General features: G+C 41.6%; 2 protein-coding genes and 1 long non-coding RNA gene across 3 annotated transcripts in view; 2 read left to right on the top strand and 1 right to left on the bottom strand.

Annotated features, from left to right (window-relative positions):
* Window positions 1-10,158, top strand: part of myo1g (myosin IG) — a 41,777-nt gene extending 31,619 nt beyond the window's left edge. Inside the window, exon 23 of the mRNA XM_044138824.1 lies at window positions 9,659-10,158. Coding sequence (XP_043994759.1) covers window positions 9,659-9,821 — 163 coding nt within the window. The 3' untranslated portion in view covers window positions 9,822-10,158. The remainder of the gene's footprint in view (window positions 1-9,658) is intronic.
* Window positions 10,159-18,728: 8,570 nt separating this feature from the next.
* On the top strand, window positions 18,729-20,379 carry LOC122843783. The gene is made up of 2 exons (XR_006372773.1): window positions 18,729-18,962; window positions 19,938-20,379. It is a non-coding gene; the product is annotated as an uncharacterized LOC122843783 (long non-coding RNA).
* Window positions 20,380-21,782: 1,403 nt separating this feature from the next.
* On the bottom strand, window positions 21,783-26,870 carry si:dkeyp-92c9.2 (uncharacterized protein LOC571482 homolog). The gene is made up of 2 exons (XM_044138823.1): window positions 26,405-26,870; window positions 21,783-25,591 (listed from the first exon to the last, which is right to left on the bottom strand). The coding sequence occupies exon 2, from the start codon at window positions 25,501-25,503 to the stop codon at window positions 24,532-24,534; it is 972 nt and encodes a 323-aa protein (XP_043994758.1). The 5' UTR covers window positions 25,504-25,591; window positions 26,405-26,870; the 3' UTR covers window positions 21,783-24,531.
* Between the last annotated feature and the right edge of the window lie 626 nt (window positions 26,871-27,496).

The raw sequence follows: 27,496 nt of genomic DNA, 5'->3' as shown, positions 1-27,496 counted from the left end.
GCAGGATTTAGGGTTTGATCGGCTCGGCCCTCAAAGGCTGAGCAGCTTTCTTTATTCAGCGGCCAGTGTGGGAACTCGGTTAATGAAGCCACTCCATTAAATTAATATTCACATTTTTAGCTCCTACGGCTGCACAGCAAGCATCATCTATTAGTTTATTTCTTTTCTATGTTGTTTTAGTGATTATTTTATGTTTGGGATATTTTTTAAATAACGTATGCTGGTTTGAAAGCTGCAGTTTGTAACTTTTATAAAATATAACATATTCGTTACAACTGAATCCTTCACCTTATGAGAAAAAAGACAGACTGCCGTCTGAAGAAATGCACCAAAAACAACCAATCAGAGCCAGGAGGCGGGGCTTAGTGCTGTCAGACATCCTCAGGTACTCGCTGCTAAATATGCTAATGGCAGGAAAACCATTCATCTGCTGTTGTCAGGGGCTTTGCCAGCTGGCTTAGCATTCATGACAGGCTATGCTAGCTGCAGCATAGCAGAAAAAAAGCAGGTTGGAAGACGGGGATGAGCAGCGCCACACGTAGGATGATTGACAGCACTGAATCCCTTCTCATTTCCAGAGAAGCACAGTCGATCACAAGCTAATTGCTAATCAATCAAAATCCAACATTAGCTGCGTTTTCGCTACAACTGAGCACAAAACGTCACTGATGTTGAGAAAACACAATTTCACAAGAAACTAAATAAAAAATCACAGCAGGTCATTGATGGCGCTAGCGCTAGCTCGTTTATCAGCCAATCAGGCGACACGTCAGCATCTTATTCAGGCGTTGGAGCAACAAGCCCCGCCTACTGGGAGCCGTGGATCACAACTGGACTGATTCAAAATAAATGTTTCCATTGCAGTTTTGAGAAATACACCAATTTTGATACGAATGAAAAACTGTTTATCAAAAAACATGTTTGTTGTTTTTTAACTTATTAGGTTTATTTGATAGACAGACATTAAAATTCACAAACTTTGGTGCCAATAAGTTTTTTGCTCCCCAGCAGGGAGATGAATGCATGAATGTCTTCAAAACAAATCTTTATTTGTTCTCCCGTCTAGAACAGAGCCCTGAGGAACTCCTCTAGGTCAGTGGTTCCCAATTCCAGTCCTCAGGCCCCCCTGCTGTGCATGTTTTAGATGTGCCTCTATACCAGCACAGCTGATTCAAATGATTGCATGACATCTTCTGCAGCCACCAAATCCTGCAGGAGCCTGTTAATCACCCAAAGATTCAGTCCAGGTGTGGCAGAAGGGAAACATCTAAAACATGCAGGCAGGGGGTCTGAGGACTGGAACTGGGAAACACTGACCTAGACCCTTCAGATTGATTTTGAAGAAAATCTTTTGGTTCTGGTTTTCCAGAAAGCGGCTGTTGGGTTTTAAAACACCAGAAAGAGACGTAACTTATGAGCAGCAGCATAAATTTTCTCCTTCTCTTCACTTCCTCTCCGGCGGTTTCTGCGCCTCGACATCAGCAGTTTAATTTATAAATATGGAGAGACCTGGTTCTGCGCTGCATTAATAGCAGCCTTCTGGGTCAGCCCTCCCTTCCCGGAGCAGCAGGAAGCGTGATTTGATTAACCCCAAAGCAGAAGAGAGGAACACTGAAGTGGAGAACTTGGTGACTCTGAGGTTTGATCTTCACAGTTTGACGGACAGAAAAAGCTGTGGGAAAATCGGCTCCTCTTATTTCTAAATTAATTTTTAGGTCATGCAAAGCGTCGTCCTGGTCCTGAAATAGCTGCTTCTGTCCCTCGGCGTCTGTCCTGGATGTTTTCGTCTCGCTGTCGGTCTTTCCTCCTCGGTCCGCCGTCGCCCAGGTTGCTCCGGATTTTTATTTCACATCAGAGTTCAGGGTCTAGTTTCTGTCATTATGATCAAACTCAGGTTGATGCATGGAGTTCATGTGAAATACGACCCCATCTGTTATCAGTTGGCATGATTATTCAAATGTTTGATCACAGTCCAGGTGGATTACGATACAAAAGTATTTGCAGCTACTTCCTCGTCTGATTTTGGGAATCAAAGTTGAATATTTGACCCATCTTCTTCCTTTTGTTAGACTGGATAATGTTTTTGCATTTTGCTGGAAAACAACATTCAGAGCTGTAATTAAGCCAAAACTCTGCAAAATGTATATAGATGTTTTATTTAAGATAAAAAAAACCTTTCAGTGTTTATGTTTTACCAAAACTCCTCAAACTCACAGTTCCAAGTCTCTAGAGGAAAACTGTTACTGCATTTTATGCAATAAAATGGTTATTTTATTTAATTATGGATTCATAATTTATTGGCATATTTTAATGTATTTGTAAAAAGGCTTTGGTTGTTAAGTGGAAATTCTGTAGAATGTGCCAAATCTATTGATTAATCTGTAGGGTAATTAACCCCTTAATTGTCAGAATAATTGATTATTAAATTAATCGTTAGTTGCGCCGTAAAATCTTGTATTGGAAAACTTGAAAATGTTACATTATTAATGTCGTGTAGCACATTAGCATAACTGCCAGTATCAGTGATATGTACAGATTTATGTTGATTTATGAACAAAGGGAAAAGCTTCGTCTTTGTTTTGGAGGTTTTCCATGGAAAGTCGTGGTTTTCCCGTTAATCTGTGACTTCCTGCTTCTCTGCCGACTGACCGACTTCCTGCTGCATTTTGGTGAATAATTCAGCGTCACTTGTGACCAAATGTCTGTTTCATGATATCAGTTTTCTCTCAGTTTGAGCTCATATTACTGACTGGCTACAGGCTGTTTATTACTTGCTGTGAATCACGTTGTTCCCGTTGTTCCCACTGTGGGAACCTGCAGCCTCTTTGTCCTGCTTTAAACAAATACTTGAAAAGTAATTACTGTAAGAGGCTGCGGTGGCACTGAACATGAAGTCGTGATGTCAGTAACTCAAACGGAGCGTTTAGGTGTACAAAGTTAATTGTTTGTAATATTCAGAGGTTAAAATCAGTCTGTGGTTGGATGAATCGGAGCCCAGGGAGCCGTCCGCGCTGCGACTCAGGCTGCGTTGGAAACCGTCGGCGGTCTGAAGTTCTCTGGCCGTCGTTGAGTCATTTTTCTCAGAACGTTTCACCGAAGTGAGACAGGAAGTGGCGCCTGCTGGGGCCGATGAGGCGGCTCCTGATGGTGGCGAGGGAGGACCGGCGGGGCGGTCCGCTGCCCGAGCGTCTGGACGCCGCGTGGTCGATGCCGCCCGCCACCGCGTGGCCCAGGATGCAGCTGTTGCCCTGGAGACGGTGTCCAGGAAGCCAGACGTGGCGCTGATTAGGATGCAGGTGGAAAACGGGTCAGAGTAAAACGCTGGAGAGAAAATATGTTTCAGTCGACATATTTTAGCAAAAAATAAACAAATAAACCTGTCCCAGGTTTTATTTTTTAGAAATAAAAGCTTAAGTTTAAGGCATAATAAACATTTATTAAGGACTTATAAAGTGCTTAGAGTTGAAGTAACAAGATCTCAGTGAACTATTTATTAGCTCCTCATAAGGAAAGTGTTTTAGTAAAGTGCATGTTAAAGAAAGTAGAAATTATAAAACTATCCTGAGGTTTGGTTGGATTATTTTCAGTGAATTAAAGACAAGTTATAAAATATAACCGTCAATGTTCTTTTTTTAATAAAACTGAGTCAATATTTTTAAATAAAACTTGTTTAAATGATTATGGAGCTGTTTTGATAGTTAGACATCCTAGTTTCCCAGCTGCACCTGAACGCAGCGTTAGCTGATCCGATGCTACAGGCAGGCGGATCTGGACAGAGTTTAATCTGATCTCTGGGAACCTAAACTCTCCCAAAGCTTTCTGTTGATGTTTGTTAAGCAGACCTGGAGAAAAATGGCTGCCGATCAGTGAGCAGGTCGTCAGGTCGTCTCCGAACTACTGGAAGTCCATCATTCGTCAGGAAGAAGAATGATGGACTTCTTTCCATCGTTTAGATCTTCCATTCTGCAGATCTACAGAAGAACGGCTGAACATGAACTAAAATCAAAGATACTTTGGTCTAGTCAAAGTTCAGGTTGAAATGTGATTGAAGTGCTGTGGTTGCTGTTATCTTTGTTTAAATTAAATCATTTAGGAGCTTCTAAACATCTGGTCAGTTTTTTTATGTTAAGCCTTGGAACCAAAGAGGGTGTACTTACTTTTCTTAACATCATCCATTGTCGCTTTGGCTTCATCTTTGTCTAAATTTTCAGTTTTTTGGACACTAGAGGTTCGATTCAAACTTTAACACCAGATCAGCGACATCCTGACAGAAAACCTCTGGAACTCTAACGGTGTGTACTTACTTTTCATAACTGTATTTTGGGTTTGGTGGACTCTCCGCTGAAGAGTATGTGAGACCTAAAGGCTGCTGACTTTTTTCTCTAAGTGACCTGATGGTTAAATAAAAAGCTGCAACCCGCTGGTCAGGTTGGATCAGCAGAACGACTGCAGGCTGCAGAAATCTTCTGCTTTCCATCAAAACTCATCAACAAACATCCAGAATCAACGAGACACACAAACTGCAGAGCAGCTTGCTCTCATTTCTTTTCTCCAGAGGAGGTTTGTTGGTCAGGAGGACCGACTGCTGGCCCGAAAACTGGAGAAACAGAAGAACGTTGGTGGAAATGATAATGGCTGCCAGTGTCGATGGAGTTGGAACCAACAGGACTGGGATGTGATGCGTTCACTGACACAGACAAACCTATAATTTAAGCTATTGTTTACATCCAGATTTACCATATTTGGCTTCTTCAGATTTATGACACAAGTTTCACATTAACAACAAAAATGTCAAAAAACAATCAGATACAATTTAGCTCCACATTTGGAAGTGGCACCATCTGATTTTATTTCCTGGTGGTGAAAAGATTGGGATTGGGCCGTTCAGACTGCAGAGGAACAGTCAATATGGGTCGCATTAAAAGAAATCTGATCTGAGTCCCTTTCTGCTGCTTCTGAATGTATTACAAGCCAAGATTAAGACCAGAGAGTGTTGAAACCAAGATGAGACCAAAACCTTTAAGGTCGAGACCAATTCCAGCGATTGATGCGAATATTGGGTAACATTAGCTTGGTGCACTAGCTAACGGTGGCAAACAGCTGACAAGAAACAGAGAATACTTCCCTAAAACAGTGTGTACTCTACACGGGCATCTTAATATTTATTGCTAATATCGACTGAATCTGTTTGTGTGAGAGCAAGTTAAAGAATTTTGTTAATGAGACAATTTGCTAATGTTGGTTAGCTAGCTTTGCTAACATTTAGCATGTATTATTCTGGCAGTTTAATAATGTTTCCACAGCTAAGGGCTTGAAATTTAATTCTGAGCCATCAGTGACCGAGACGAGACCAATTCCAGCGCGTGATGCTAATATTAGGTGACGTTAGCTTGGTGCTCAGGCTAAAAGTGGCAAATAGCTGACAGGAAACTGAAACTATCACTTGAAACATACAGTCTATCCACATGTGTGACTAGTTTTAGCTAAATCTGTGTGAGGGCTGCATAAAAAAAACTTTGGTAGAGAAGCAAATTGCTAACGCTAGCGAGCTAGCTCTGCTAACATTTACACATAGCTTATGTATCTTTGTGCTTTCTTTCTGAGTGACGATAAAAGTTTGGCGCAGTCGCCACTGTCTGAAAGCAAAGGGCTACAGAATTTATTCTTTCTTCTGGATGTTTCACAAATTTATTGTTCATGATTTATGTTGCCGAATTTTAAAACTGAATATTTTGCAGACATTTGCTCTGGCCTGAGTACAACAGCACGTCTGTTCGGTGTGCCAGAACATCCCCAACCTCCCTCGTCAGATTCTTTATGTGATTCCTCCAGAGTTGCTGCTTTGCCCCAGTTCTGTCTGCAGCTTCGCCTGCTCCAGTGATCTGGTTGTCAGAGCGGCGGCCGTGTCGAAGCATCGACTCCCGCTGCTCTCACAGGAACACTCACCGTCTGAAATCAGAGAAGAAGACAGACGCAACCGTTTGAACATGAAAAGTGACGAAAAATAAACCTGATAACCCAACCTGCTTCGAAGTCAGGAGTCGTCAACTTTTACTGGGAACTCTGGAAACACAAACATGTTCAACTAGGGGAGCTTGATTACGATACCCCTCAATAAAATCTGGTTCAGTAAATGAAATGTCTCCTAATCAGTACCAGGCTTTGACCTGAGCCTGGACAATAAATCACTAATATCTATTGTGATAGATATTGATTTATTTCTATAGATCAATATCTATAGATAATTCATAGGTCTGTCACAATAAATCAATAATCACATGATAAAACGAGCTCAATCATTTCCATTGATGATTTATTGTTTTTCTCTTTTTTATCTAATCAATAAAAGTCTTTATTTGGTGCTTTGGTCTCAACTAAACCTTTTATTGATGGGATGGTGAATCAAACAGATTGGTTATGGATTGGTTATAGTTTACCATGAGTTGGTAAATGAGAACCAATAAATGAGATGGTTATGGTTTAGATTGGAGCTACACCAATGGTTAGAATGGTCTAGTCAAAGTCTGGATCTCAGTACAACCTGTAAGCCTGGACGCTCTCTGTCCATCCTGACTGAACTTCAGAAGGAACGATGGAGGAAACGACCCAAAAGACCAACCAGGAAATAACTTGACTTTGTTTCTGTCACTTAAAATAAACTTTAAAATTCTCCATCTGCAGCGACTGCCTTCCTTTATTCAGGCAGACGATGATCTGCAAACATAAAATCAGCCACTTCAAGCTTCTAATGCGCTCTTCAATAGTTCACCAATCAGGAAGCACTAATTGGATCATCTGAATTTCAATTAAAAGTTTCAGGCTGAGGGTTTGAACTGCCGTCATCAACTGTGTCTGCTATTCCTCTAAACTCAGAAGTTGAATAAAACTCATATTTGCCAACAATCTGTCTCTTGTCCTGGTAAATATGACAAGCGTTGTCTCTCATCTGCAGTGCTGCTCTCCAACATGTGACGGCATAATTATGATGAAACACAGGAAACGTTTGGTTTCTGCTTCTCAGGACGGTTAGATCTGATTTTCTCTGCTGTTCCTTTAAGGTTTGCATGATGTTTATCCATTGTGGGAGACTGAAGACTCTCCTGAGATTCTGCAATGTGTTGATGCAGAGAAACAGTCGCTGTGAGCTGCTTTTGTGTGTATTCATGTATGACTGAAAGCTTCTGCGTGTCTAAGAACCACTTCAAACTGGATTAAAACCACTTTACACTCTCTTCCTTTGAAGATCCATGCAAGTACAAAACCTCTGACAATAGTACAGCATCTGCACCATATCTGGAAGACATTTAAATGAATTAATCTTGCTGAGAACTCCATTATGTCTATAGACTGATTACTGAACGTTGCAGTGGATACCCATTTATTTGTGGATTTTTCTGTGAAAAATGTGGTTATTCATGCGTTTTTTGGCAGATGGTTCTGTGGTCGATTGGTTCAGAACAGTGAACAGTCGGTGTGTCTGAGCAAAGTAAGACCAGATGTGGTGTTCCTCAAAGAACCTCATACAGCTCTCTTTTATTTGGTGACTTTATTCACACAGCAGGTTCTGATGATCAGCTCCCACTTTTATTTTTTGCTTGGTAGTTCATGCTACTAATTCAGTGTGAACACAATCAGACTTTTAGACCCCAAAGCGACTGCAGAAGACCGTAGATGCCATCTGGCAGAGCTGTGTCTGCAGCAGTAGAGAGGACCACTGCCGTCTCTGGATGGGTTTTAACGTTGCAGAGAGAGACAGCACGGTCACCAGATGGTCAGCAGACAAAGGAAGCTGTAAACAGAAAGCTAACAGCAGCTTCTGACCCGGTTCTGTTTGGCTGTGGAGTCGGACCAGGAGTGGTGGGGTTGGGATGTGATGCGTTCACTGACTCAGACTGCTTTCATCACTTCGTTATTGTCATTATCAGCCACTGTTTAGATTTACTGTCTGGCTTCTTCTGCCGCAAAATTCTGACGCATTTCTCACATCGACGTAAAACGTCGGAACGTTCAGAAAACAATTGGATACAATTTAATTCCACATGTGGAAGAGGCACAGATGGACGTTTTTTCTGTTAAGATAGAAATTGGGCCGCAGAGAATGCTGTCGGATATGGGTTGCATTTGCCTGACGAACTTTTTGTTTTGGTCTCTCAGCAACCAGCACAGCCAGATTCTGAGTGGCGTTCAAAGCAAGGCAGCCGTTTGTGCCCTGATCTATGTTGTAGAAACCAATCTTCAGACAACGCTGACGATGGAACGGACCAAAAAAGCCAATTCTGATCCAAACCTCGGTCTGGGTTTGGTTGAAGTGAACTCTGGTTCAGTTTGAATGTGAACGCCAAGCAGACCAGAGACCACTTCAAAAGCAGGAAGTGGACTACAGCGCAGGGCATTCTGGGCAAATAAAACCAAAGTTAACGTGCTAGCCTAGTGTTAGCATCAGAAATGGCTCCTGGTCTTCAGCCAAAGACTAAAGAGAAATCATCCAATCCTCTGCTAAAATCTTGACGCCTCCATCTTGTTTCCATTTGGTGAAGAAGGAAGTTGCTCTCAGTGTCTTCAGAGGTTTTTGTGTGGTTTCCTTCAGTAGCTCTTGGTGCAGCGCCCCCACAGGCCAGGAGGGGAACAGAGAAAGAAAACCACAGCAGTTCGAAATGTACAAAATGTTGAATTGTTTTCCTAGTCAAAGTGAGTTTATGTGACTACCAGGAGGGAGAACAGCCTTAGGAATGAAGCTGAACCTGATTGGGGATTGTTGGGGCAACAATGGGCTTACTTACAGTACTTATGGAATCTTAAAGTCGTGTCTTATTGGACAAATAAGATTAAGGACTTGGAATTATTCTGTTTCTAATTAATTTAAATAGAAACTATGAATTCAGCACCTTTTAAAATGACATTTCTCAGAAGAAAGTTCACAAAAAATGAGGATTTCTTCAGACAGATATTACCTGACACCAACTACTGAAGTGTTTATTGCAGCTGAAGCTATTTCTGAGTAAACTCCCAGCCTGTGCAGGCAGTAATGGATGAAATGAAGCCAGAATCCTCTCACATGTTTTCCTGTGACGCACTTACCTGGTGAAGCTGGATGCCAAACCCGTTGCATAACATCTATAATTATGTAATCTGCAGAAATCTAATTCATCTTCCAAATGTTGGACTTTAATTCCAACTTCCAGAGAGGAGTCGGGTCCGATCGGTCCGTCCGGGGGAGAGGGAGACGAAAAACACTTTGATTTGACTCATCAGCCGCCTGCTGCCATGTTTGCCAAGTTGGCTTGAAAACCCAAACCAGCAGCGGATCAGTTACTTTCTCAGAAACACTCAGGTGGCCACGAATAGCAGCAGCTCAGAAAATGACAAGAAAATAACGTTTCAATCAGATCGTGGAAGAATTTCAGAGATTAAATCTGTGATGTTTAGTGGGAGAAATTGAATCTTTGGAGTCTGAAGTTTGGATCGTCACCAACAATCTCATGAGAGAATATCATGAATTCATAAAGAGTTTATGAGGAAAGCAGTCATCTAACACGCCGTCGTACTGAAGCCGTTTTCTGTCCCACAGAGTTTTTCATCAATCAGTGTTTTGTGTTTTAAGTGACTCTAGATGTGAATCTGCATTAACAGACAGATTTTTGTGTTTTTTTTCTCCCAGCATCAGAAAATCTCTGTTTCCTGTGAAGGTCTGCCGCTCGGCGCTGCAGCTGCACATGAGAGGGAAACCCAAGAAGGTGACGGTGGAAACCAAACCGGGTCAGAACGTGGCGGACTTCAAGAAGAGCAAAGACGGTTTCATCCTCCTGGTTCCTGAGAAATGAGATGAGATCCAAACCGGGACTTTTTAAAACCCGGTTTGTTTCAGGGTGGAAACCTACAAAGGACTCAAGTCTGCCCCAAAACTGAGACTTTTCTGCTTTTTTATAGAATTTTTTATCATGTAATCAAGAATTGTAATAAAATCCATGCATCCAGGTGTGTTTGACCTGAAACACAACCATGGACAATAAATTATTCAAGCTCTACCTGATTTCTGATGCTCTGCACAGGAAACTGGATGTTTATTTCCTTCATTCTGTTTAATTTGCTCTTGTTTTGTTTGAGACGTTTGAGCCCCTGCTGGAGAAACACTCCCCTTAATAAACTGAATTTACCGACTCATTAGAAGCCAAACCAGCTTTAGACGACCTGCTGAGGTGATTATCCCAGAATGTTCAGGAGATGAAACCGTTTGCAAACGTAACTCAGTGCATCCGAATGCAGCGTGTGCTTCGGCTCCTTTTCTAGTCAGGAGAGATTCATTTATCCGCTGAGCAGCATTCACACAGCAGGAAGTTCAACACAAAAACAAATACATCTCTCAGAAATAAACTGTCTGTGACTAATTTGGAAAAAAATATCCTAGGCGGGGGTCTACTGCATAAATAAAGATGTCACGTTGTTGTATGTCATCAAATGCGACCCGATGTTTTCACAGCAGCCTTAAAGGCCTAAATCCTCCCTGTTTTCCCTCCCAACACTCCAGCCTGAGTCACTTTTGTATCAGGATATAAATTGTATCTGATAGTTTTCAAAGTGTCTGCAGTCTGAACGATCATGTCAAATTTTATCCAACGTGATAAACGGACGTGAGACGTGCTGGATAAAATTCAGTCATAATTCAGCAGCAGAAGAAGCCAGAATTAAGTCTGATTTCAGTTCAATTTAATTAGTTGTATGGATGACCACAAAAAACAAACAAACAAAGAATCTGAAAAACCTGTTGTTTGAATGTAGCAATAGTTAGTAAATAAAAGTGGACCGTTGGTGGTTCCCTGAGGAACTCCACCTGTGATTTTAGTTCACTGAGCTCATAGAACCAGTTTACCAGAACCTGACAGGCCCACAGATTTAGCTACTGCAAATGTTACAGCTTGGCAGAGTGAACTAATATTGACTTTAAAATTGCACTTTGACATTTTGAAAATAAATTAACATAAAAAAACACGACAATTTCAACAAAACAAACAATATGAGGTGATTTTTGGGTCGCATCGAAAATGGTTTATTTCACAAACTAAATGAAATAGTTTTTCCGGATCATACCAGTCACGTGATCGACAACTGGAAGTTGCCACTACCGTGAACCACGAAGAAGAAGACACTAGGAAGTAATTGGATGATGTTTTTAATTACTTCACATGTGAAAAGGCTGATTAAACTCTGATTTTATTTGCATTTCTTAGTTAATGGAAACGTTGGAGTCGCGAAATTGTGTTTTTTCCTCGACATTAGCGGAATATTGACAAAGTTTTGTGCATGTTAGTAATGAAAACAGTCAGAGAGGAGAAAATATGAGAAGGTAAGAATGTTTTAGAGATGGTTGGTTTTAAAGACTCGTTTCTGGTTTCTGTTAGAGAACTGCAGAAAACAGTGGGATCCTGGTGGTCACCTCATCTCCATGGCAACCATCTACCCTCAACTTGTTAGCTAGACTGTTTCTAACTAACAAGTCAGAAAAAGCGATCTCAGATCTATCAATAAAATTAAACGTTTCCATTTCTGTGGCGTGTTGACGGCCACCGCGATCTTATCGGACTCTTCCTGTTTGTCTTCTCGGTCTCCCCAAAGTTAAGAGTTTATTCCGAGGAGCCGGGATTTAAATACTCTGTAATCTACAATCTGTTTTGGGTTGAAACGCTGCACCTGAGCAGAAGCGCTTCACGGATTTTATTGCATTGTTACAGTTTTTTATTCACCTGATTCCAACGGCGGGTCCAAATAAAACCGGGGATCTGATTACAATACTGCAGAACCTTCGAACGAACCGAACCGAACCGAACCGAGGCCCGTGTTAATCTGCTGCTCTCCCAGTTTCCAGCCCTCCAGTCAGATGAATCACTGGCTTTGTTTCCGTCATGTCGCAGCGCAGATTACAGCCTATATGTTGCTTTTATTTCACTCTAATCCTTTAATCGGAGCCGTGAAGCTCTGATTTATCAGTCATGAAGTGTGAGAGCAGCTTCTCCATCTGAGACGTTTTAATTATTGCATTTATCGGATCAAAGGGAGATATTTTAACAAAAGCATAATCTTATTCAAAACGGTTATTTTTATCCTTTTCTCCTCTTCGCATCCGTCTTCCCGCCTGCATTCAGAATCAGCTCTGCAGCAGTTCACTGATCAACTTTCTGTAGTTTCATCACAGGACTGGGGGAAGTTTCCTGCTTGTTGGGACCATTTAGGTGGAAAAAGAGTCCATTTCCATCTAAAAATTTCAGAATTTTTCTAGAAAAAAACAAGGGCATTTCTAAGTTTAAAAATAGAAAATATTCTAGATTAATATCAGAAATTTACTAGATAAAAATTTTCCAAAATTCCTGAATTTAAAATGTCAAAACTTTCCCTGAAGATTTTCAGAAAAAAAAAAAGAAATTTTGGAGTTTGAGAAGACTTTTGAAAAATCCCAAATAAAAAAAAATGTTGACTTTTGAAATCGAAATTTCCAAACTGTTTTATGGAAATTTTCTGAGATTAATCTAAACATTTCTGAGTATTTTTCTAGCAAATTTTCCAACTTTTTTTAACTCTGAAATTTCCAACATGGTTTTAGAAATTTTGAAGTTAACGTCAATTTATTTTCTAGAAAATGTTTATCTTTTTAAACTCAGAAAAAGATAGATTTAATTTCTTAATTACATCTAAGGAATGAATTAATTCCTCAGATTAATCTCAGGACTTCATTTTTATCCTGCAAAATTCAGAAATGTCCTTGTATTTTCTAGGAAGTTTTAGATTAATCTAAAAATTTCAGAAATCTTTGGTGGAAATTTGCTCCTTTTTTCTGTCTACAATGGCCCCTGATGCTCAACTTTACTTCTGCACCATCAGGATTCCTCCGAGTTTAATCTAATTTATCAGGACTGGAGATTGTTGATGCAATCACTTAATGTTCTGAGCAATTCCATTACACAAAAACTGGCACCTGGTTTGTCTCATTTTAGAGATTAGCCGCCCTGCAGCGAGGATTTGGTAACGAGTTGGAGAGGATTTACCCGGGAATGTAATGTTTCCCAGGCTCTTGTGGTTTTTTTCCTCCCTAAATCCTCTCAACACAGAACAGGGCAGGTTTGGTGAGACCTGCAGGTTTCCAGCATCCTTCCGTCATCAGGCTGAGGGGAGGTCACATGCTGGAGATTACAGTAACATGAGGGAGAGATTGCTTTTTCCTCTGACTCGCTCCAGCAGCAGGAATGCTTATTAATCAGGAAAACCAAAGCTGCCATGTTGGACCGGCTGCATGGAAACGCCCAGGGGTCATCAGGAATGAGACATCTTTAATCTGGAAAATAAACAGAACCTGGAAAACGAGACAAATACCAGGAGAATAAATCTGGACTTCTGGGTTTCAGAATCATGCAGTACAGATATATGATAAGCTTTGTAGTTGAGACATCTCCAGTTGTGTTTCCATAAACCATCATTGAGCAATTTGACATTTTGAAAATACATTCATTTAAAGGAAACACGCCTGTACTGTTTATAACGTTTTGTCGCTAGGGTGAGTTTATTTGGCAAAACTGCAAAGGAAACACTTTTTTATTGCATCAGGAGTAACATAATAAACAACCAGCTGTTGCCGCTTGGACAAACCACGAAGAAGAAAACTACAGGAAGTAGTTGGAGGATGTTGCTGTATATTTTTTAATGATTTTTGGCGTTAACAAATTTATTCGTGTGTGATTTTATTAGGCCCGAGCAGCAAAGCGCTGCGAAGGCCTATTGTATCTGTATTGTTTATTATTCTTTTTCTTCCACCCTCTTTGGAGGCCTTTTTGGGGGCTTTATCATATTCAAAAACTCACCAAACTTGGCGGACGCGTAAAGCCTATTTAAAAATTTCGTATTTTAAGGTCGTTGCAAAAATCGCAAAAAAAATGGCTCAACAGCGCCACCTTGAAATTTTCAAAAGACCCTTTTCTATTCACTTACTTTGTCGTAGAGACTTGAAATTTGGTACAGTTGTACAGCTCACCAAGACGCTCAGAATTTACAATATAGTCATAGTGCAAGTATCACAGGAAGTCGGCCATTTTGGATCGAAGGTCACATTTTGACCCGATTTTTGCCGTTTACACCCTTCGTATTTGATCGAACTCCTCCTAGGGATTTTGATTGATTGGCTTCAAACTTGGTGAGTCTGATCAGAAGGCATGGCCGATTAAAAGTTATCAAAACGGTGAGTTTTTGAGTATGCTGAAGGGGGGTTAGGAGGGGTCAAAGTTCACCTACTCGCCACGAAATTCAAAACAGTTATAACTCCTACACTAAAACTCTCAGAGGAACCAAACTTTCAGTGATTGAGTATCATGGGTTGACCTAAAAGACCATGTGGTCAAATGATGACATCACTAAGGCCACGCCCCCTGAGAACAGGAAGTGTCATGTTTTACTGTGAGCGGTCGCCATCTTACACCTTTGACCTAATCAACATGAAACTGTGTTAACAGACAGAAAACATGTGGCTGTATTGAAGATTCCAGCCCCGACCGGCTTCGATGGAGCAGGTGGGCGTGGCGGCGTGGCGAAGTGACCTCTAACGCCGCTGTCATACGTTTGGCTCTGAATTCCACAGTTTTGGGCCAAACTTCTCCAAACTCACTAGGATGGATCTTTATCCACCCCCCGACAGGAATCCATAATAAAATTTGGTGGGCGTGGCTTAATTTCTCTATGGCGCCCCCTAGAAAATTTTAAATGACCAGCACCAAGCCATGCTTTAACCTAGAATTACGAAACTTCTTACACATCTGTATATTGTCCTGATGTACAAAAAAGTCTCTTGGAGCCATGGTCTCAACCCAACAGGAAGTCGGCCATTTTGGAATGAAGTTCCAAAATTGACCCCATTTTTGATGTTTACAGCCTTCGTATTTGATCGAACTCCTCCTACAGTTTTTCAGATACAGACTTCAAAATCGCTCAGCACACACTTGAGGCATCAAAGGTGAAAAGTTATCAAAGGAATTGTCGTACTTCAAAGTATGTGGGCGTGGCTATGTGTCAAACTTTGACTATTCGCCATGAAACATAAAACTCTTATAACTCCTACAGTAAAACTCTCAGAGGAACCAAACTTTCAGTGATTGATCATCATGGGTTGACCTAAAAGACCCTGGGGTCAAATGATGACATCACTCAGGCCACGCCCCCTGAGAACAGGAAGTGTCATGTTTTACTGGGAACGGTCGCTATCTTACACCTTTGACCTAATCAACTTGAAAGTTTTTCCAGAAACAGAAGACATGCTGGTGTATTTTGGATTCCAGCCCCGACCGGCTTTGATGGAGCATGTGGGCGTGGCGGCGTGCCGAAGTGACCTCTAACGCCGCTGTCATTCGTTTGGCTCTGAATTCCACAGTATTGCGCAAAGCTGTTCCAAACTCACTAGAATGGATCCTTATCCACCTCCTGAAAGAAATCCATAATAAAATTTGGTGGGCGTGGCCTAATGCATTTATGGCGCTGGCTAGAAAATTTTAAATGATCAGCCCCAAGCCATGCTTTAACCTAGAATTACCAAACTTAGTACATATGTGTATCTTTTGAGGACGAACAAAAAAGTCTCTTGGATCCATATTCTAAATTCAACGGATTTTCTGTTATTTTGGATTTAAGTTCAATGTTTAAAAACTTTTTTTGTAATTCCCTTTAAGGCCTCTTGGTGTCACTGTTACTCCACACATGACTCGGGACAATTCCTCAGTATTAGAAAAGAGTTCTGTAATGGCCATATTCGCCAGTGGGGCCACTATTACTCCATACATGACTATGTATACATGTTTGCCACTACAACTCCCAAGATGCATCTGTGTATTTTGTAGTTCCACAGTTACGTTGTTTTCGATACTTCTGCTAGCTCGTTGGGATAAAAATAGCCTCCACGGATAACATTAACGAACAATCCTTCCTTAATCCCGTCGCATGTGCGTTTTTATTATGTAAGTATACATTTCCATGTCCTATATTTGCGTTTATATCACTTATTAGCACTAGAGAACTGAATATGACGGTTGACAGTCAAGCTAACGCAGCTAAGCTATCGAAGTGCACAGAAGCATGCATGATTTAACGGAGAGAGCAGCGCCTGCAGCTGTACGGCTGCTTATTAATTTTCCCTGAAGTAAAAAAAGAAAAGAAGAATTTCTGATATTTTTATTTTTGAATCATCTTTATAATTAACAAAATTGTGGAGAAAAAAAAAAGCTCTCTGTCAAAACATCTTGTACGTAGCGCATACCAAAGCTTAAATCTTATTTCTCAGTTCGCTTCTTTTTTATTTGGTGGCTCGGTAGAGTTTGAACCTCCGGTACTTCTAAGAGCGGTTTGCATCCCAGCGGAGCTTTTTACTGTGTCCGGTTCTGGCAGTCCGGTTCTGTATGCTGCTGTTTTTATTTGGAAAATCCTAAACCTGATGCTCTGGGTTACGTCTTGCTCGCCAAAATGCTGCAGAATGATTATTAAACTACGGCGTTATTTGTTAAATATGACGGTTGACAGTCAAGCTACCGGAACTAAGCTATCGGACCTAACGAAAAGCTGATGGAGCTAAGCAATCGGACCTCCAGCTCCAGTCAAGCTACCGGAGCTAAGCTATGGGACATAATGAAAAGCTAGTGGAGCTAAGCTATCGGACCTGATGAAAAGGAGACAAGTGTCTTGTGGTGAGAAGTCCTGTCCAAGTTATCTACGAGTTTGCTGCAGAGGTGTGCATTCTGGTGAGTGTCTAAATTCACTTGGTTGTCGTCTCTATAATTATAGATAAATTATAGCATGTTACAAAAACAGTGTTTAAAAAGATTTTGCTATAGTTTCTGTGGATATCTAATTGAAATATCATACAATATGAGGGAGATGTGAAAAACAACATAGCCAGTCAATCTTTTTAAACATTTTATTTTTAATTTAATTTTAATTTTAATCCCACGGCTCTTCAAAATTTATGTGGGCTTTCAGGGTATTTAATCTTTGCTTTGAGATCTGTTTATGTTTTTCCTCATTAAAGGAAGAACCCCCACTAAACTATATAGGTCACACTTTAAATCAAATTTTAAAAAAATCAAACTTTATTTGTATAGCACATTTCAGCAGCAAGGCATTTCAACGTGCTTTACACCAAATCAAAGACAAAAACACAATGCAACATAGAATCAACAATCAAAACAGACCAAGTCAGGTTCCCTCAATAAATTTGCAATTGATTACATTTCAAATAAAACTCTAAACAAGTGGGTTTTTAATATAGATTTAAAGGAAGTCAGTGTTTCAACTCTTTTACAATTTTCTGGAAGTTTTTTCCAGATTTGTGGTGCATAGATGCTAAATGCTGCTTCTCCTCATTTGGTTCTGGTTCTGGGGATGCAGAGCAGACCAGAACCAGAACCTGAGAGTTCTGGAAGGTTGATACAACAGCAGCAAATCTTTAATGTATTGTGGTGCTAAACCATTCAGTGATTTATAAACTAGCAACAATAGACAAGCAAAGTCTATTCTTTGAGCTACCAGGAGCCAATGGAGGGACTTAAAAACTGGTGTTATGTGCTCTATCTTCCTGGTTTTAGTGAGAACACGAGCAGCAGCATTATGGATCAGCTGCAGCTGTTTGATTGGTTGGACAGACCTGTGAAGACGCAGTTGTAATAATCAATGTGGCTGAAGATAAACGCATGGATGAGTTTCTCTAGATCTGGCTGAGACATTAGTCCTTTAATCCTGGAAATGTTCTTCAGGTTATAGTAGGCCATCTTTGTGACTGTCTTTATGTGGCTATGAAGGTTCAGGTCAGTGTCCATCACTACTCCCAGAATTCGGGCCTGATTGCTGATTTTAGTTGTAATAACTGAAGCTTTGCACTGACTCCAGATTGTTCCTCTTTAGGTCCAAAGATAATAACTTCAGTTTTGTTTCTGTTCAGCTGGAGAAAGTTTGGCACATTATCTGTTCTAAGCATCTGTTCAGTGTTTGGATGGGTTCTGAGTCACCTGGTGACATCATAATGTAGAGCTGTGTGTCATCTGTATAGTCATTGGTAGCTAATATTAAGTAAATATTTGTTGTATTTAACATATTTCAGGTAAGAAGTGAACATGTGATGAAATAGATTCTGTCCTCCAATTTTATGTAATTGAACATTACAGCTAACAAATGTGATGATCATGTGAGGTTATACATTTTATGAACATTTTTCTTATATAATGTATATTTTTTAAATATAAAATTAGTTAAATAAAAGGGGTTTTGAGTTAATGGGCCACACGATTTGGAAGCTATTGAAGAAATCATATTATTTTATATTAAAATTATTTATCCAACCATCTTCTTACAGCAGGGGTGTCAAACTCCAGTCCTCAAGGGCCGCTGTCCTGCAACTTTTAGATGTGCCGCTGCTGCACCACCTGGATAGAATGATTTGATCATTAGCCCTACCCACTTCCAACAGGAAGTGACCTTTTTTGACCTTTTTTTTCACGTGTGTCGTCTGGCGGGCGATCGGGCGGGGAAGGTTCGCGACGGCTCCCGCTGCAGCGAGCGGGCGCCGGCTATGGAAACGGTGCGAGAGCTTCCGCGGCGGCTGGAACTCCGCGGTGGCCAGTGAGCCGGAGCGGCGCTTGCTGCGAGGGCCGCACGAGGCTGCTTGCAGCTTTAATTTTAATTGTGTTTGTTATTTAATGGAAGCAATGCAACTGCAAAATGTTTTTTTGACATTAGCGGAATATTGGAAAAGTTTTGTGCACATTTGTAATGGAAACGCTCTACCGACTCCACCGGATTTCCTCAACCTTGTCTCAGTCTCATGAGTCAGGACAGAAAACAGTCCAGTGAACTGTTTACAAGAAAGTGACCAGTGATTATATGTCAGCAGAGACGTGTAGACTTTGCTTTCAGAGATGGCGGTGGCTACGTCATCCTTCTGTGTCACTAAGGTAAGTGCTGTTAGCAAAGTTAGCGAGCTAACGTAGCAATCTGCCTCTGTAATTAAATTCTGTTCCTCACCCTCTCAAAAAGAAATTTAGCCAATATTAGCGATACACTTAAATATCACAAGGCTTCAATTTCCGTTTCTTGTCGGCTGTTTGCCACCGTTTGTTAGCGCAGCCAGCTAGCATCGTCTAATGTTAGCATCGGCGATGCTATGAATGGTTAGTATTTATATATAAATAGATGTTACAGTCTCAAACTAAATGTCTAATTAGTTAGCAAAATATTAAAATTAAAGATAAATATTTAGTTAGCGACCTAAATATTAAGATTGAAGCTAAATATTTATCTCCAAATTAAATATTTACTTGAAACTGTGACATTTATAAAAGAATGAATTAAATGAACTCCATTTTCCCCTCTTATAACAGGTTAAATAAGCCAAGTTATAGCTGTAACGTTTTTACTGGGTAATTGTACAAATGGCCTCAGTTCTGGTTCAGTTCATCCTAAGCAAGAACTAGTTCAGCCAGGTTAAAAAGAACTGATTCATTTCCATGGGAACTGGATACTGCACTGTTCAGATTTCTGTCTATAAAAGACAGTTGATAACCATAAATTATATTCCTCTTTTTTACTGGTCCATCACATGCATCACAGACCATCACACACTATCGCAGTGTGATGCTTTACATGATGAAATATGAAAAAGTGCAAAGGATGTAAATACTTTCATGCAGCATTTTAAGCAGAGAGTGACTATCTGATGCTTTCCTGATATTTATACCCAACTTATACTCCAGAAATCTTGAAGGAGGTGAGCAGGAAAGACAAACGACTGCTTTTACATTTCAGCTCAACACTTTATTAAATAACCAACATAGTAAACAACAATGTCATGAACAAAAGAAACAAAAACATGAAAAAATGAAACAGTTTTCTTCAAGTTTTCCCCATCAGCAGTATTTTCACTTTCACAGAGACACACCTGGCTCCAGGCGGAGGCTGGACGCTCCTCCATCAGCCGCCCTGCACAGAGCAGGTCTTGTCACGGAGCTGTTGCATCAGAGATGGAGCCACGCCGCGACCGTCGCTGCCGCACAACGCCACGCTTTGTGTCATCGGCAGCTGCGCTTTGATGAGAGACGCTACTGATGGCCTTCGTCTCTCTGAGGAGGAGAGATTCCTGCAGCTACGCGGGAGGACGAACCTCCAATTTGGCAAAGAGACACGAGAAACTGAGCTGAGAGGAATTCACAAGCCAAACTCAAGTAAACGAGATTCTTGTGTCTCAAATATTCCTATAAAACAAGAATGACAGTTTTTTTTCCACTCAGCAGTCACATAGTTTGGGATTTTAACATCTTCAGCATGATGTTTTTTTTGCAGCTGTTAAAAGGCAAATAAAGCAGCTCAAACCTTTTTTCACCTTTAATGGGACATTATCCTGCAAATTACAACTAAAATTAATGATCTAGAATGTAAAAATTATGCAACCAATTGGTTTTTAATTAGTTTGTGAAGGACCAACGTCTCTTTAAAGTACAACGACGTATTAGGGTCATAGATAAAAAATATATACATGTATGCCCAAAAACTCAAATATTTCTACAAAAAAACCTGGAAATTTCTGAGTTTGCTAGTTAAAGACTCAGAAATTGTCCAGAAACAAGGACATTTCTGAATTTGAATATTTGTTAGAAAAACGTGAAATTCTGAGATTAGTCTCAGAAATCTTCTAGAAAATAAGAATTTTCAGTTTAAATGTAAAATTTGGACATTTTGAGATTGATCCCAGCAAATTCCTAAAATGTAAAGAACATTTCCAAAAGACAAATTTTCAACTTCTCAAACTTCTCAAATTTTTGGGGAAAAGAAAAATGAAAAGATTAATCTCAATTTCTGAGGTTTTGACAGAAATTTTGTCTTCCCTTTTTTCTGTCTACAATGACTAACAGGCCGTTGTATTAAAGGCAAGAAAAGGTCTGGAAATATGATCTGTTTTTCTTCATGTAGAAATAAAACGTCACATTTAAAAAACATAAAACAATTCAGCAAAAAGCAGAAAGTAAAAAAGCTCTAAACTAGCCAGCAGTCATGCACTTTATCACAGAAACACTGTCGCTTTATTCTTATCCGTCCCAACGCCTCTGCTCTTCATATTCACACCGTCACTAAAAGGTGTGCCGTTAAAACTTCACACTGATCTACAGGAGCAGCAATAACACAACTCACAGAGCTGTGGAGACGTTAGCAGGAATTATTATCACCAAACACTGCAAAAACACTAAATCTAACCACCGAGTCCTGTCTAGTTTCAAGTTCAAGTATCGTATTAGACTGGAAGTGAGACAAAACTAACCTACAGGTACAATTTCAGCAAAAATAGGAGCATATTTAAAGTCATAATTCAATAATGATTGAGAAATAGTACCAGTTCCACTGACAGTTTTTCATTTAAAACAGGAAAAATGTGTTTTTATAAGGGGAATAATTTGTACGGTGGCCTCTTAGGGCCATTATAGATACAAAAACGAGCAAATAAAAAAATGAGGATCAGGTTTCTGCTAATTAACTCAGAAATTTTTAGATTTATCTCAGAAATTTCCTAAGAAAAAGAAAAAAGTTTCTGAGGTTGAAAAGTCTAGAATTTGCTAAAAAAAAATTTAATTTAGATTTCACAAAAATATTGTGAAAATTTCTGAGTTTCGAAACTCAAAAAATTTTTTGAAAAAAATGTGAAAACTTTCTGAAGTTGAAAAGTTAAAAAATTCTACATTTTGGAGTTTCAAAAGGTTGAAAAAATTTTAATTTTCAAGCTCAAAATCTTTCCAGGTTTTTTTCTTAAAAATATGTAGATTAATAGAATTTATCAAATTTATGACTTTTCAAACTGTGAGCATTTTCTGTTTTTTCTATAAATCTTTTGAGATTTTGGTGGATGTTAACTCCTCTTTTCTTTTCTAATACATGGTTGTAGAACATTTACTTGTAAGTTAGTTTTGTCTTTTGTCGAGAGTACTAAGATATTTGCAGTAGAAACTAGATGAAGATACGTGGTAATGTGTGTTTTTGCAGTTTGATGATCTCAGAGTCCAGAACTTGTTGATTCCCATCAGGAAAGCTGATTCATTTCACATTGTCTCTGTTGTTTCCAAACCGGAGGGTGACTCCGGTCCGGCTCCGGTCCGACTCCGGTCCGGTCCGGCTCCGGTCCGACTCCGGTCCGACTCCGGTCCGGTCCGGTCCGGTCCGGGTGCTGAGATGCTCCTCCTGGTCAAAATGTCAAGTTTAACCTGGAAACATGAGGATCCAATCACCAGAGCGGCGGTGGCCGTTGTGCCTCTGTTTGTGGTCCAGATTAGAGAGTTTTGATTGGATGAGGGGGAATTAGCGCTCCAGCTGACATGAGAGGGTCCAGAACCACAGCGCCACACCTGAGCTGGCTGTGGGGAAGAGGAGGAGAGACGGGCCGCTCTTCCTCCTCGTCCTGACAATGGCTGCCGGGTGCAGAGTGTCCAACATAATCAAATAACAACCCAGCGTGTGTGTGTGTGTGTGTGTGTGTGGAGACAAGACACTGGTCTCCTTGTCAAAGCCGGAGATGAAGGGAAAAAACAACCCAGAGCAGAAAATGGCCGCAGTGGAAACGACTCCCCAGACTGGGAGCCAGTTCAGGTCCCAGTTAGCAGCATAAACAACCAGTTTAGAACCAAACAATCAAACTGTTTCACTTCCTGATTTTCCTCGTCAGATTGACGGTGGGATTATGACGGGATTACAGCAGAGTGGTTGGATTTCATTGTCTCTGTAGCTGCGTTTTATAATTACACAGTTTGATAATTGAACATAAATTTGCTTAATGGAAACAAGACAGTTTAAAAAAAAAATGTTTTTTTTGATTAAGACGTTTTGCCACCAGGATGAGGCATTTCATTTTGGTCTTATCAAAATCGTTTTTTTTTTTTTTTTTTGCAAACTGCAATGGAAACAATTTTTCACCCAAAGCACAAAGAAGACGGCGACAGGAAGTGGTTGGGGGAAGAGGTGTGCCATGTTTTTAATCACTTATTCACTTGATTTTGAATTTAATTGGACAGCCTGCAGCAGAACATGGAGGAACAGCTGGACCAGAATAATGGCTTCATTGTTACGTCTACGTTAGAAAATCTAATTTTCCCGACAGAATGAAGCCAAACAGGAAGGTTCTGACGTAAAAATCCAGATTTACGAGCTTCGTGTTCAGTTTTCACTCTTGTTTATAGTTTTTACTTACAGGATGAAACAAAACTGTCCAGCACCAAAGAAAACCCAAATGCTGCATGTTTTCCAGCTCTAACCGAACAGAACCAGGTTGGTTTCCCAGCAGACGGGAGTCAAACGAAGGATGAAACAGAAATCTGCTGATTTTCCTCTGAAAGGTCAGGAGAGCGACGGGAAAATGGGCCGAGCTCAAACCAGAACCGAGCTCATCTGTCATCCCTGCAAGGATGTTCTGTGGAAGCTTTCAGCACCTCTGGATCAGAACGACATGCAACCGGCTCGGCTCGGTTCGGTGGGGTCCAGATTACCCGCTGAGGCTCCACATGGATGCTGGGAGGGGCTGCAGTAATCTGGTAATCTTATTACCATGACTCGGTGTGTGTGTTTGTGTGTGGAGTAAACAGCTGATGAGCCTGGCTGCCTTCCACTCCAACAATGCCGACACGGATCGCAGCGCCGCTCTGACTCCGCCCACCGCAGAACCTCCAGCTGCTCCCGCCCGTCACTTTTCCCAAACCAGAACCTTTTCTCTAAATCAACCCGTTGAAGCCGCACAAACAGATGTGCAGATGCAATCCTACATCTTTGAAAAGCAGAAGTGGAGCCTCCTGTACAACAAGAATGCAGCAAGTGGCTTCTGTATGGTACACTGCAAAAACACAAAATTTTACCAAGTATTTATTCTCTAGTTTCTAGTGTAAATATGTTAGTATGCTTGAAGTAAGACAAAACTAACTTTCAAAGAAGATACAGAATTGTTTTAAGTCAATAATTCCTTGATAGTGATGAAAGTTCTAATTCACTGGCAGATAATTGAAAACATTTTTTCAGTGGAACTAGTACTTTTTTCTTAAATTATTGCTTAAAAGTTACTTGTAAGTTAGTTTTTTCTTATTTCAAGCGGCATTTGTGAAACTGGACCAAAATCACCTGGTAAGATTTTGTGTTTTTGCAGTGTAAGTCAAGAAAGAAACATTTATCTTTTCCAGCAGCCATTGTACAGCCCATAAAGCGGTAAATCATCAGACCAAATGCACCGGAGCTCAGCCTGGGTTGCTAGGTAACGGGGAATTCCACAGGGGTTGCTAGGTAACAGGGCGGCGCCTGTTGATTTGTGACTTTACATTCTGGAGGTTTTTGAAACGGCTCGTTTTCCAGACACCACAGAACTGTAACTTGTTGTTTTCTGTTTTTAGATGCATTTGAGACCCAAATGTCCAAGATGTGGAAAATTAGAATTTTGCACAATAGTTCCGCGTGGCGAAGCAGCCGGGACGTTGGAGGATGAAGCGTTTTAGATGAAGCCTCCTCTCACCGGTCCAGAACCCGGCTGTAATCCTGAGGCCCGCAGCCGCCTTCGCTCTTCAGTTCAGCGAAGATCTGCGTGAAAAAGTGTGGGTCGGCGTTGATGCGCAGCATCTTGGAGCTGGTGGCGTCGATGATGGCGAGGCAGCGGTCCCAGAAGGCCTCCTTCCCCGCCTCCACCAGGAAGGGCTTGAGCGGGTACGAGATCTCGTTGCCCATGTAGGAGTAGGACAGGTAGAGGCAGGTGAGCAGGATGGCCTGCAGCTCGTGCTCCGACGCCACCAGGTCGCCGTCCACCACGTCCCGGCACAGCATGTAGACGAACACCACGTTGGCGGGCGTGACGAAGGCCTGGTCTTGCCAGCCCTGCAGCAGCAGCGAGCGGTCGACGGCGCGCAGCCACAGCACCGGGTCGGCAGGGGACAGGTGCTTCAGCCGGTAGCAGCGGCAGCACAGAAACTCCCCCAGACAGCGCAGCAGCTCGCTGGTGGACGCCTGGACGATGACGCGCTTTGGGGAGGACGCCCCGTGGGGGACCTTCTTCACCGAGGACAGCTGCTGCGGCTTTCCGTAGCCGTATCCGTGGCCCTGGCCCAGGCCCAGTCCGTAGCCCAGACCCAGTCCGGCCGGTCCCTCGTAGCTGGAGAGGTTGGCGCAGGACAGGGACTTCTTCACGTTCTCCCGGTTCAGGTGCAGCACCTGATCCCGCTGGTAGATGTTGTTGTTGTTCAGGGGCTCGGCCAGGACCCCGGCGGCCCCGGGCCCCTTCTTCGGGTTCCCCTTCTTCTTGGTGGAGGCCACCAGCCGCTTCCAGGTCAGCGCCGGCAGGAAGATGGACTGGCCTCTCCTTAGGCTGCGCTCCTTCTGGCTGTTCAGGGAGCGGCTGCTGAGGCTCGGGTAGTGGCTGAGCGAGCCTGCGTGGTTGTCATAGTAACCAGGTTTGCGAGCGCCCGGCGACAAAGACAGCACGGTGCCCATGGTGGGTCGGAGCGCCACAGGTTGGACCACCTAACTGCAGTTTGTCTCTCAGAGTCCAATGGACATCACAAAGAGAAGAAGACGAGAGCTGATGGAGGCAGAGAAGAAGAAACCACAATCAAATCTAATGATTTTGTCTGAGCAGAATCTGTTTTTTATTCTGGTTTAGGATGTTTTCACACTGAATAGTTCCTTAGACTCAGTTTGATTTGGGAAAACTGCAACAATTGTTCCTAAACTGCATTCAGACCGAGGTTAGTAGGTGGTGCAGAATTCTTTATGTTTTGGTTCGATTTCGGATTCACTCCTCCGAAACGGACTGGACTTTCTAGGCAAATGGACTGGAGTTGGATTAAAGAGAATTGAACAGGGCTGGTGGGAATACAGCCATTATCAAAGCATCAAGAAAACACAAATTAAGTGTAAACTCCAACCTGAAGGTGTTGGAAAACTGGATTTAATGGAAGAAAACTGAACAAAATTCTGTAAAAGTTTGTAATTCTGTGTAATTACAACCAAATCAAACGTGCTAGCCTAGCGCTAGCTGGAGAAATGTCTCGTTGAAATCCTCCAACCGCTAAAACCTGACGCCTCCAATTTGGTTTCTATTTGGTGAAGCAGGGTTGCAAGTTGCACTCAGTGTCTCCTTTGGAAGTTTTTGTGTCGTTTCCTCCAGTGGTTCTTCGTACAGCGCCCCCAGAGGCCAGGAGGGGAACAGGTTGCGCAAAGGGTTTGGTTCGTTTGACACAAAGTGGAACAAATGTTGCGGTTTTGTTCCCAAATCTAACCGAGTCTACCGGACAGTCATGTGGGAAAACACCTTCAATCTGCACAGATTCTTCTCTGACTGAGGTCCGGCTCTTCTCTGTTTGGTCCAGAGAAACAGAAACTCTCAGCTCACCTGTGTCTGTGGAGGTTGAAGGTTCCGGTCCAGTTCCTGCCGCAGTCCACGGAGCTGCAATAGAGAGAAATTGATTGCGCTCTGCAGGCGATGACAGGGTGGCGCACAGTGTGCGCAATCACTGGAAAGGTGCGGCTTTTGCGCTGAGACTGTTCAGCGGCTGCGGCGCTGCTGTCATCCCCCGCCGCCCTTCACAGGCGGCCGGCAGCGGCTTGCAGCTGCAGCCGGCTCGGGTGCATGATCACAAACCGAACTGCAAACTTTCACCGAGTCCTTTCAAAGCATTCCATCTTCTCTGTGAGCCACAGAAAAGTCCCCCAAGAACTCCCTCCGGTTCCGGTCCGGCTCTGTCCAGCAGCAGCAGCAGCGATCCGCTCTGCAGGAGCTCCAGAGGCTGAATGAGCGGAGCTGAGAGCCGCTTCAGTCCGAAGTCTGAGCGCGCAGAGCGGGGGGCGGGTCACCCTCCCCCGCCTCCTTCAGCAGGACGAGCTTCAACACACACACACACACACACACACGCACACACACACACACACACACACACACACAATATTGGAATAGGGAATAAGATAATAAAATAAACACATCGCGAGGTTGTTTCAGCATGTAAAGTTTGAGGGAAAGTGGAGAAAAAAAATTCAAATATGCATTTTTGTTAATGCAAAAAAATATGTAGTACTTTTTAAATATATTATAAAAAAAGTTCCAAACATATATAAAATGTAATATTTAATTATTTTTAATTTAACATTTAAATACCCCACAAATAGTTTTGTGGGGGGTTTTTGTTCAAATTATTAGAAATTAATTTTTATCAAACTGAATAATTATTTCTCAGCTCGGTAGAAAACTCAGCAACTCTAGTGGAGAATTGGAGAGGATTTGGAGAAATTTACAAGTTTTTTTCTAGAAAATTTTTGCCATTATTCAAAAAAATGTAAGTTTTTTCTTGCAAATTTTCAAAATTAGAAATTTTCCTGTTTTGTCTATAAAATGTCTCTTTTTGGTTGAAATGTGTTCTTTTTTCTGTGTACAATGTCTAATATTAGATAAATGACCTCAGAAAGTGCCGACAGAGTTTTTATCTGACTA

This window comes from Gambusia affinis, linkage group LG14, assembly GCF_019740435.1.
Source record: "Gambusia affinis linkage group LG14, SWU_Gaff_1.0, whole genome shotgun sequence".
NCBI lineage: Eukaryota > Metazoa > Chordata > Actinopteri > Cyprinodontiformes > Poeciliidae > Gambusia > Gambusia affinis.
Note: the sequence above shows the minus strand (reverse complement) of the source record. Positions and strands in the feature narration are given on the sequence as shown.

What these genes read in the sequence shown, in the direction of transcription:
- si:dkeyp-92c9.2 (XM_044138823.1), bottom strand. Translation starts at nt 25,503, where the DNA reads ATGGGCACCGTGCTGTCTTTGTCGCCGGGCGCTCGCAAACCTGGTTAC.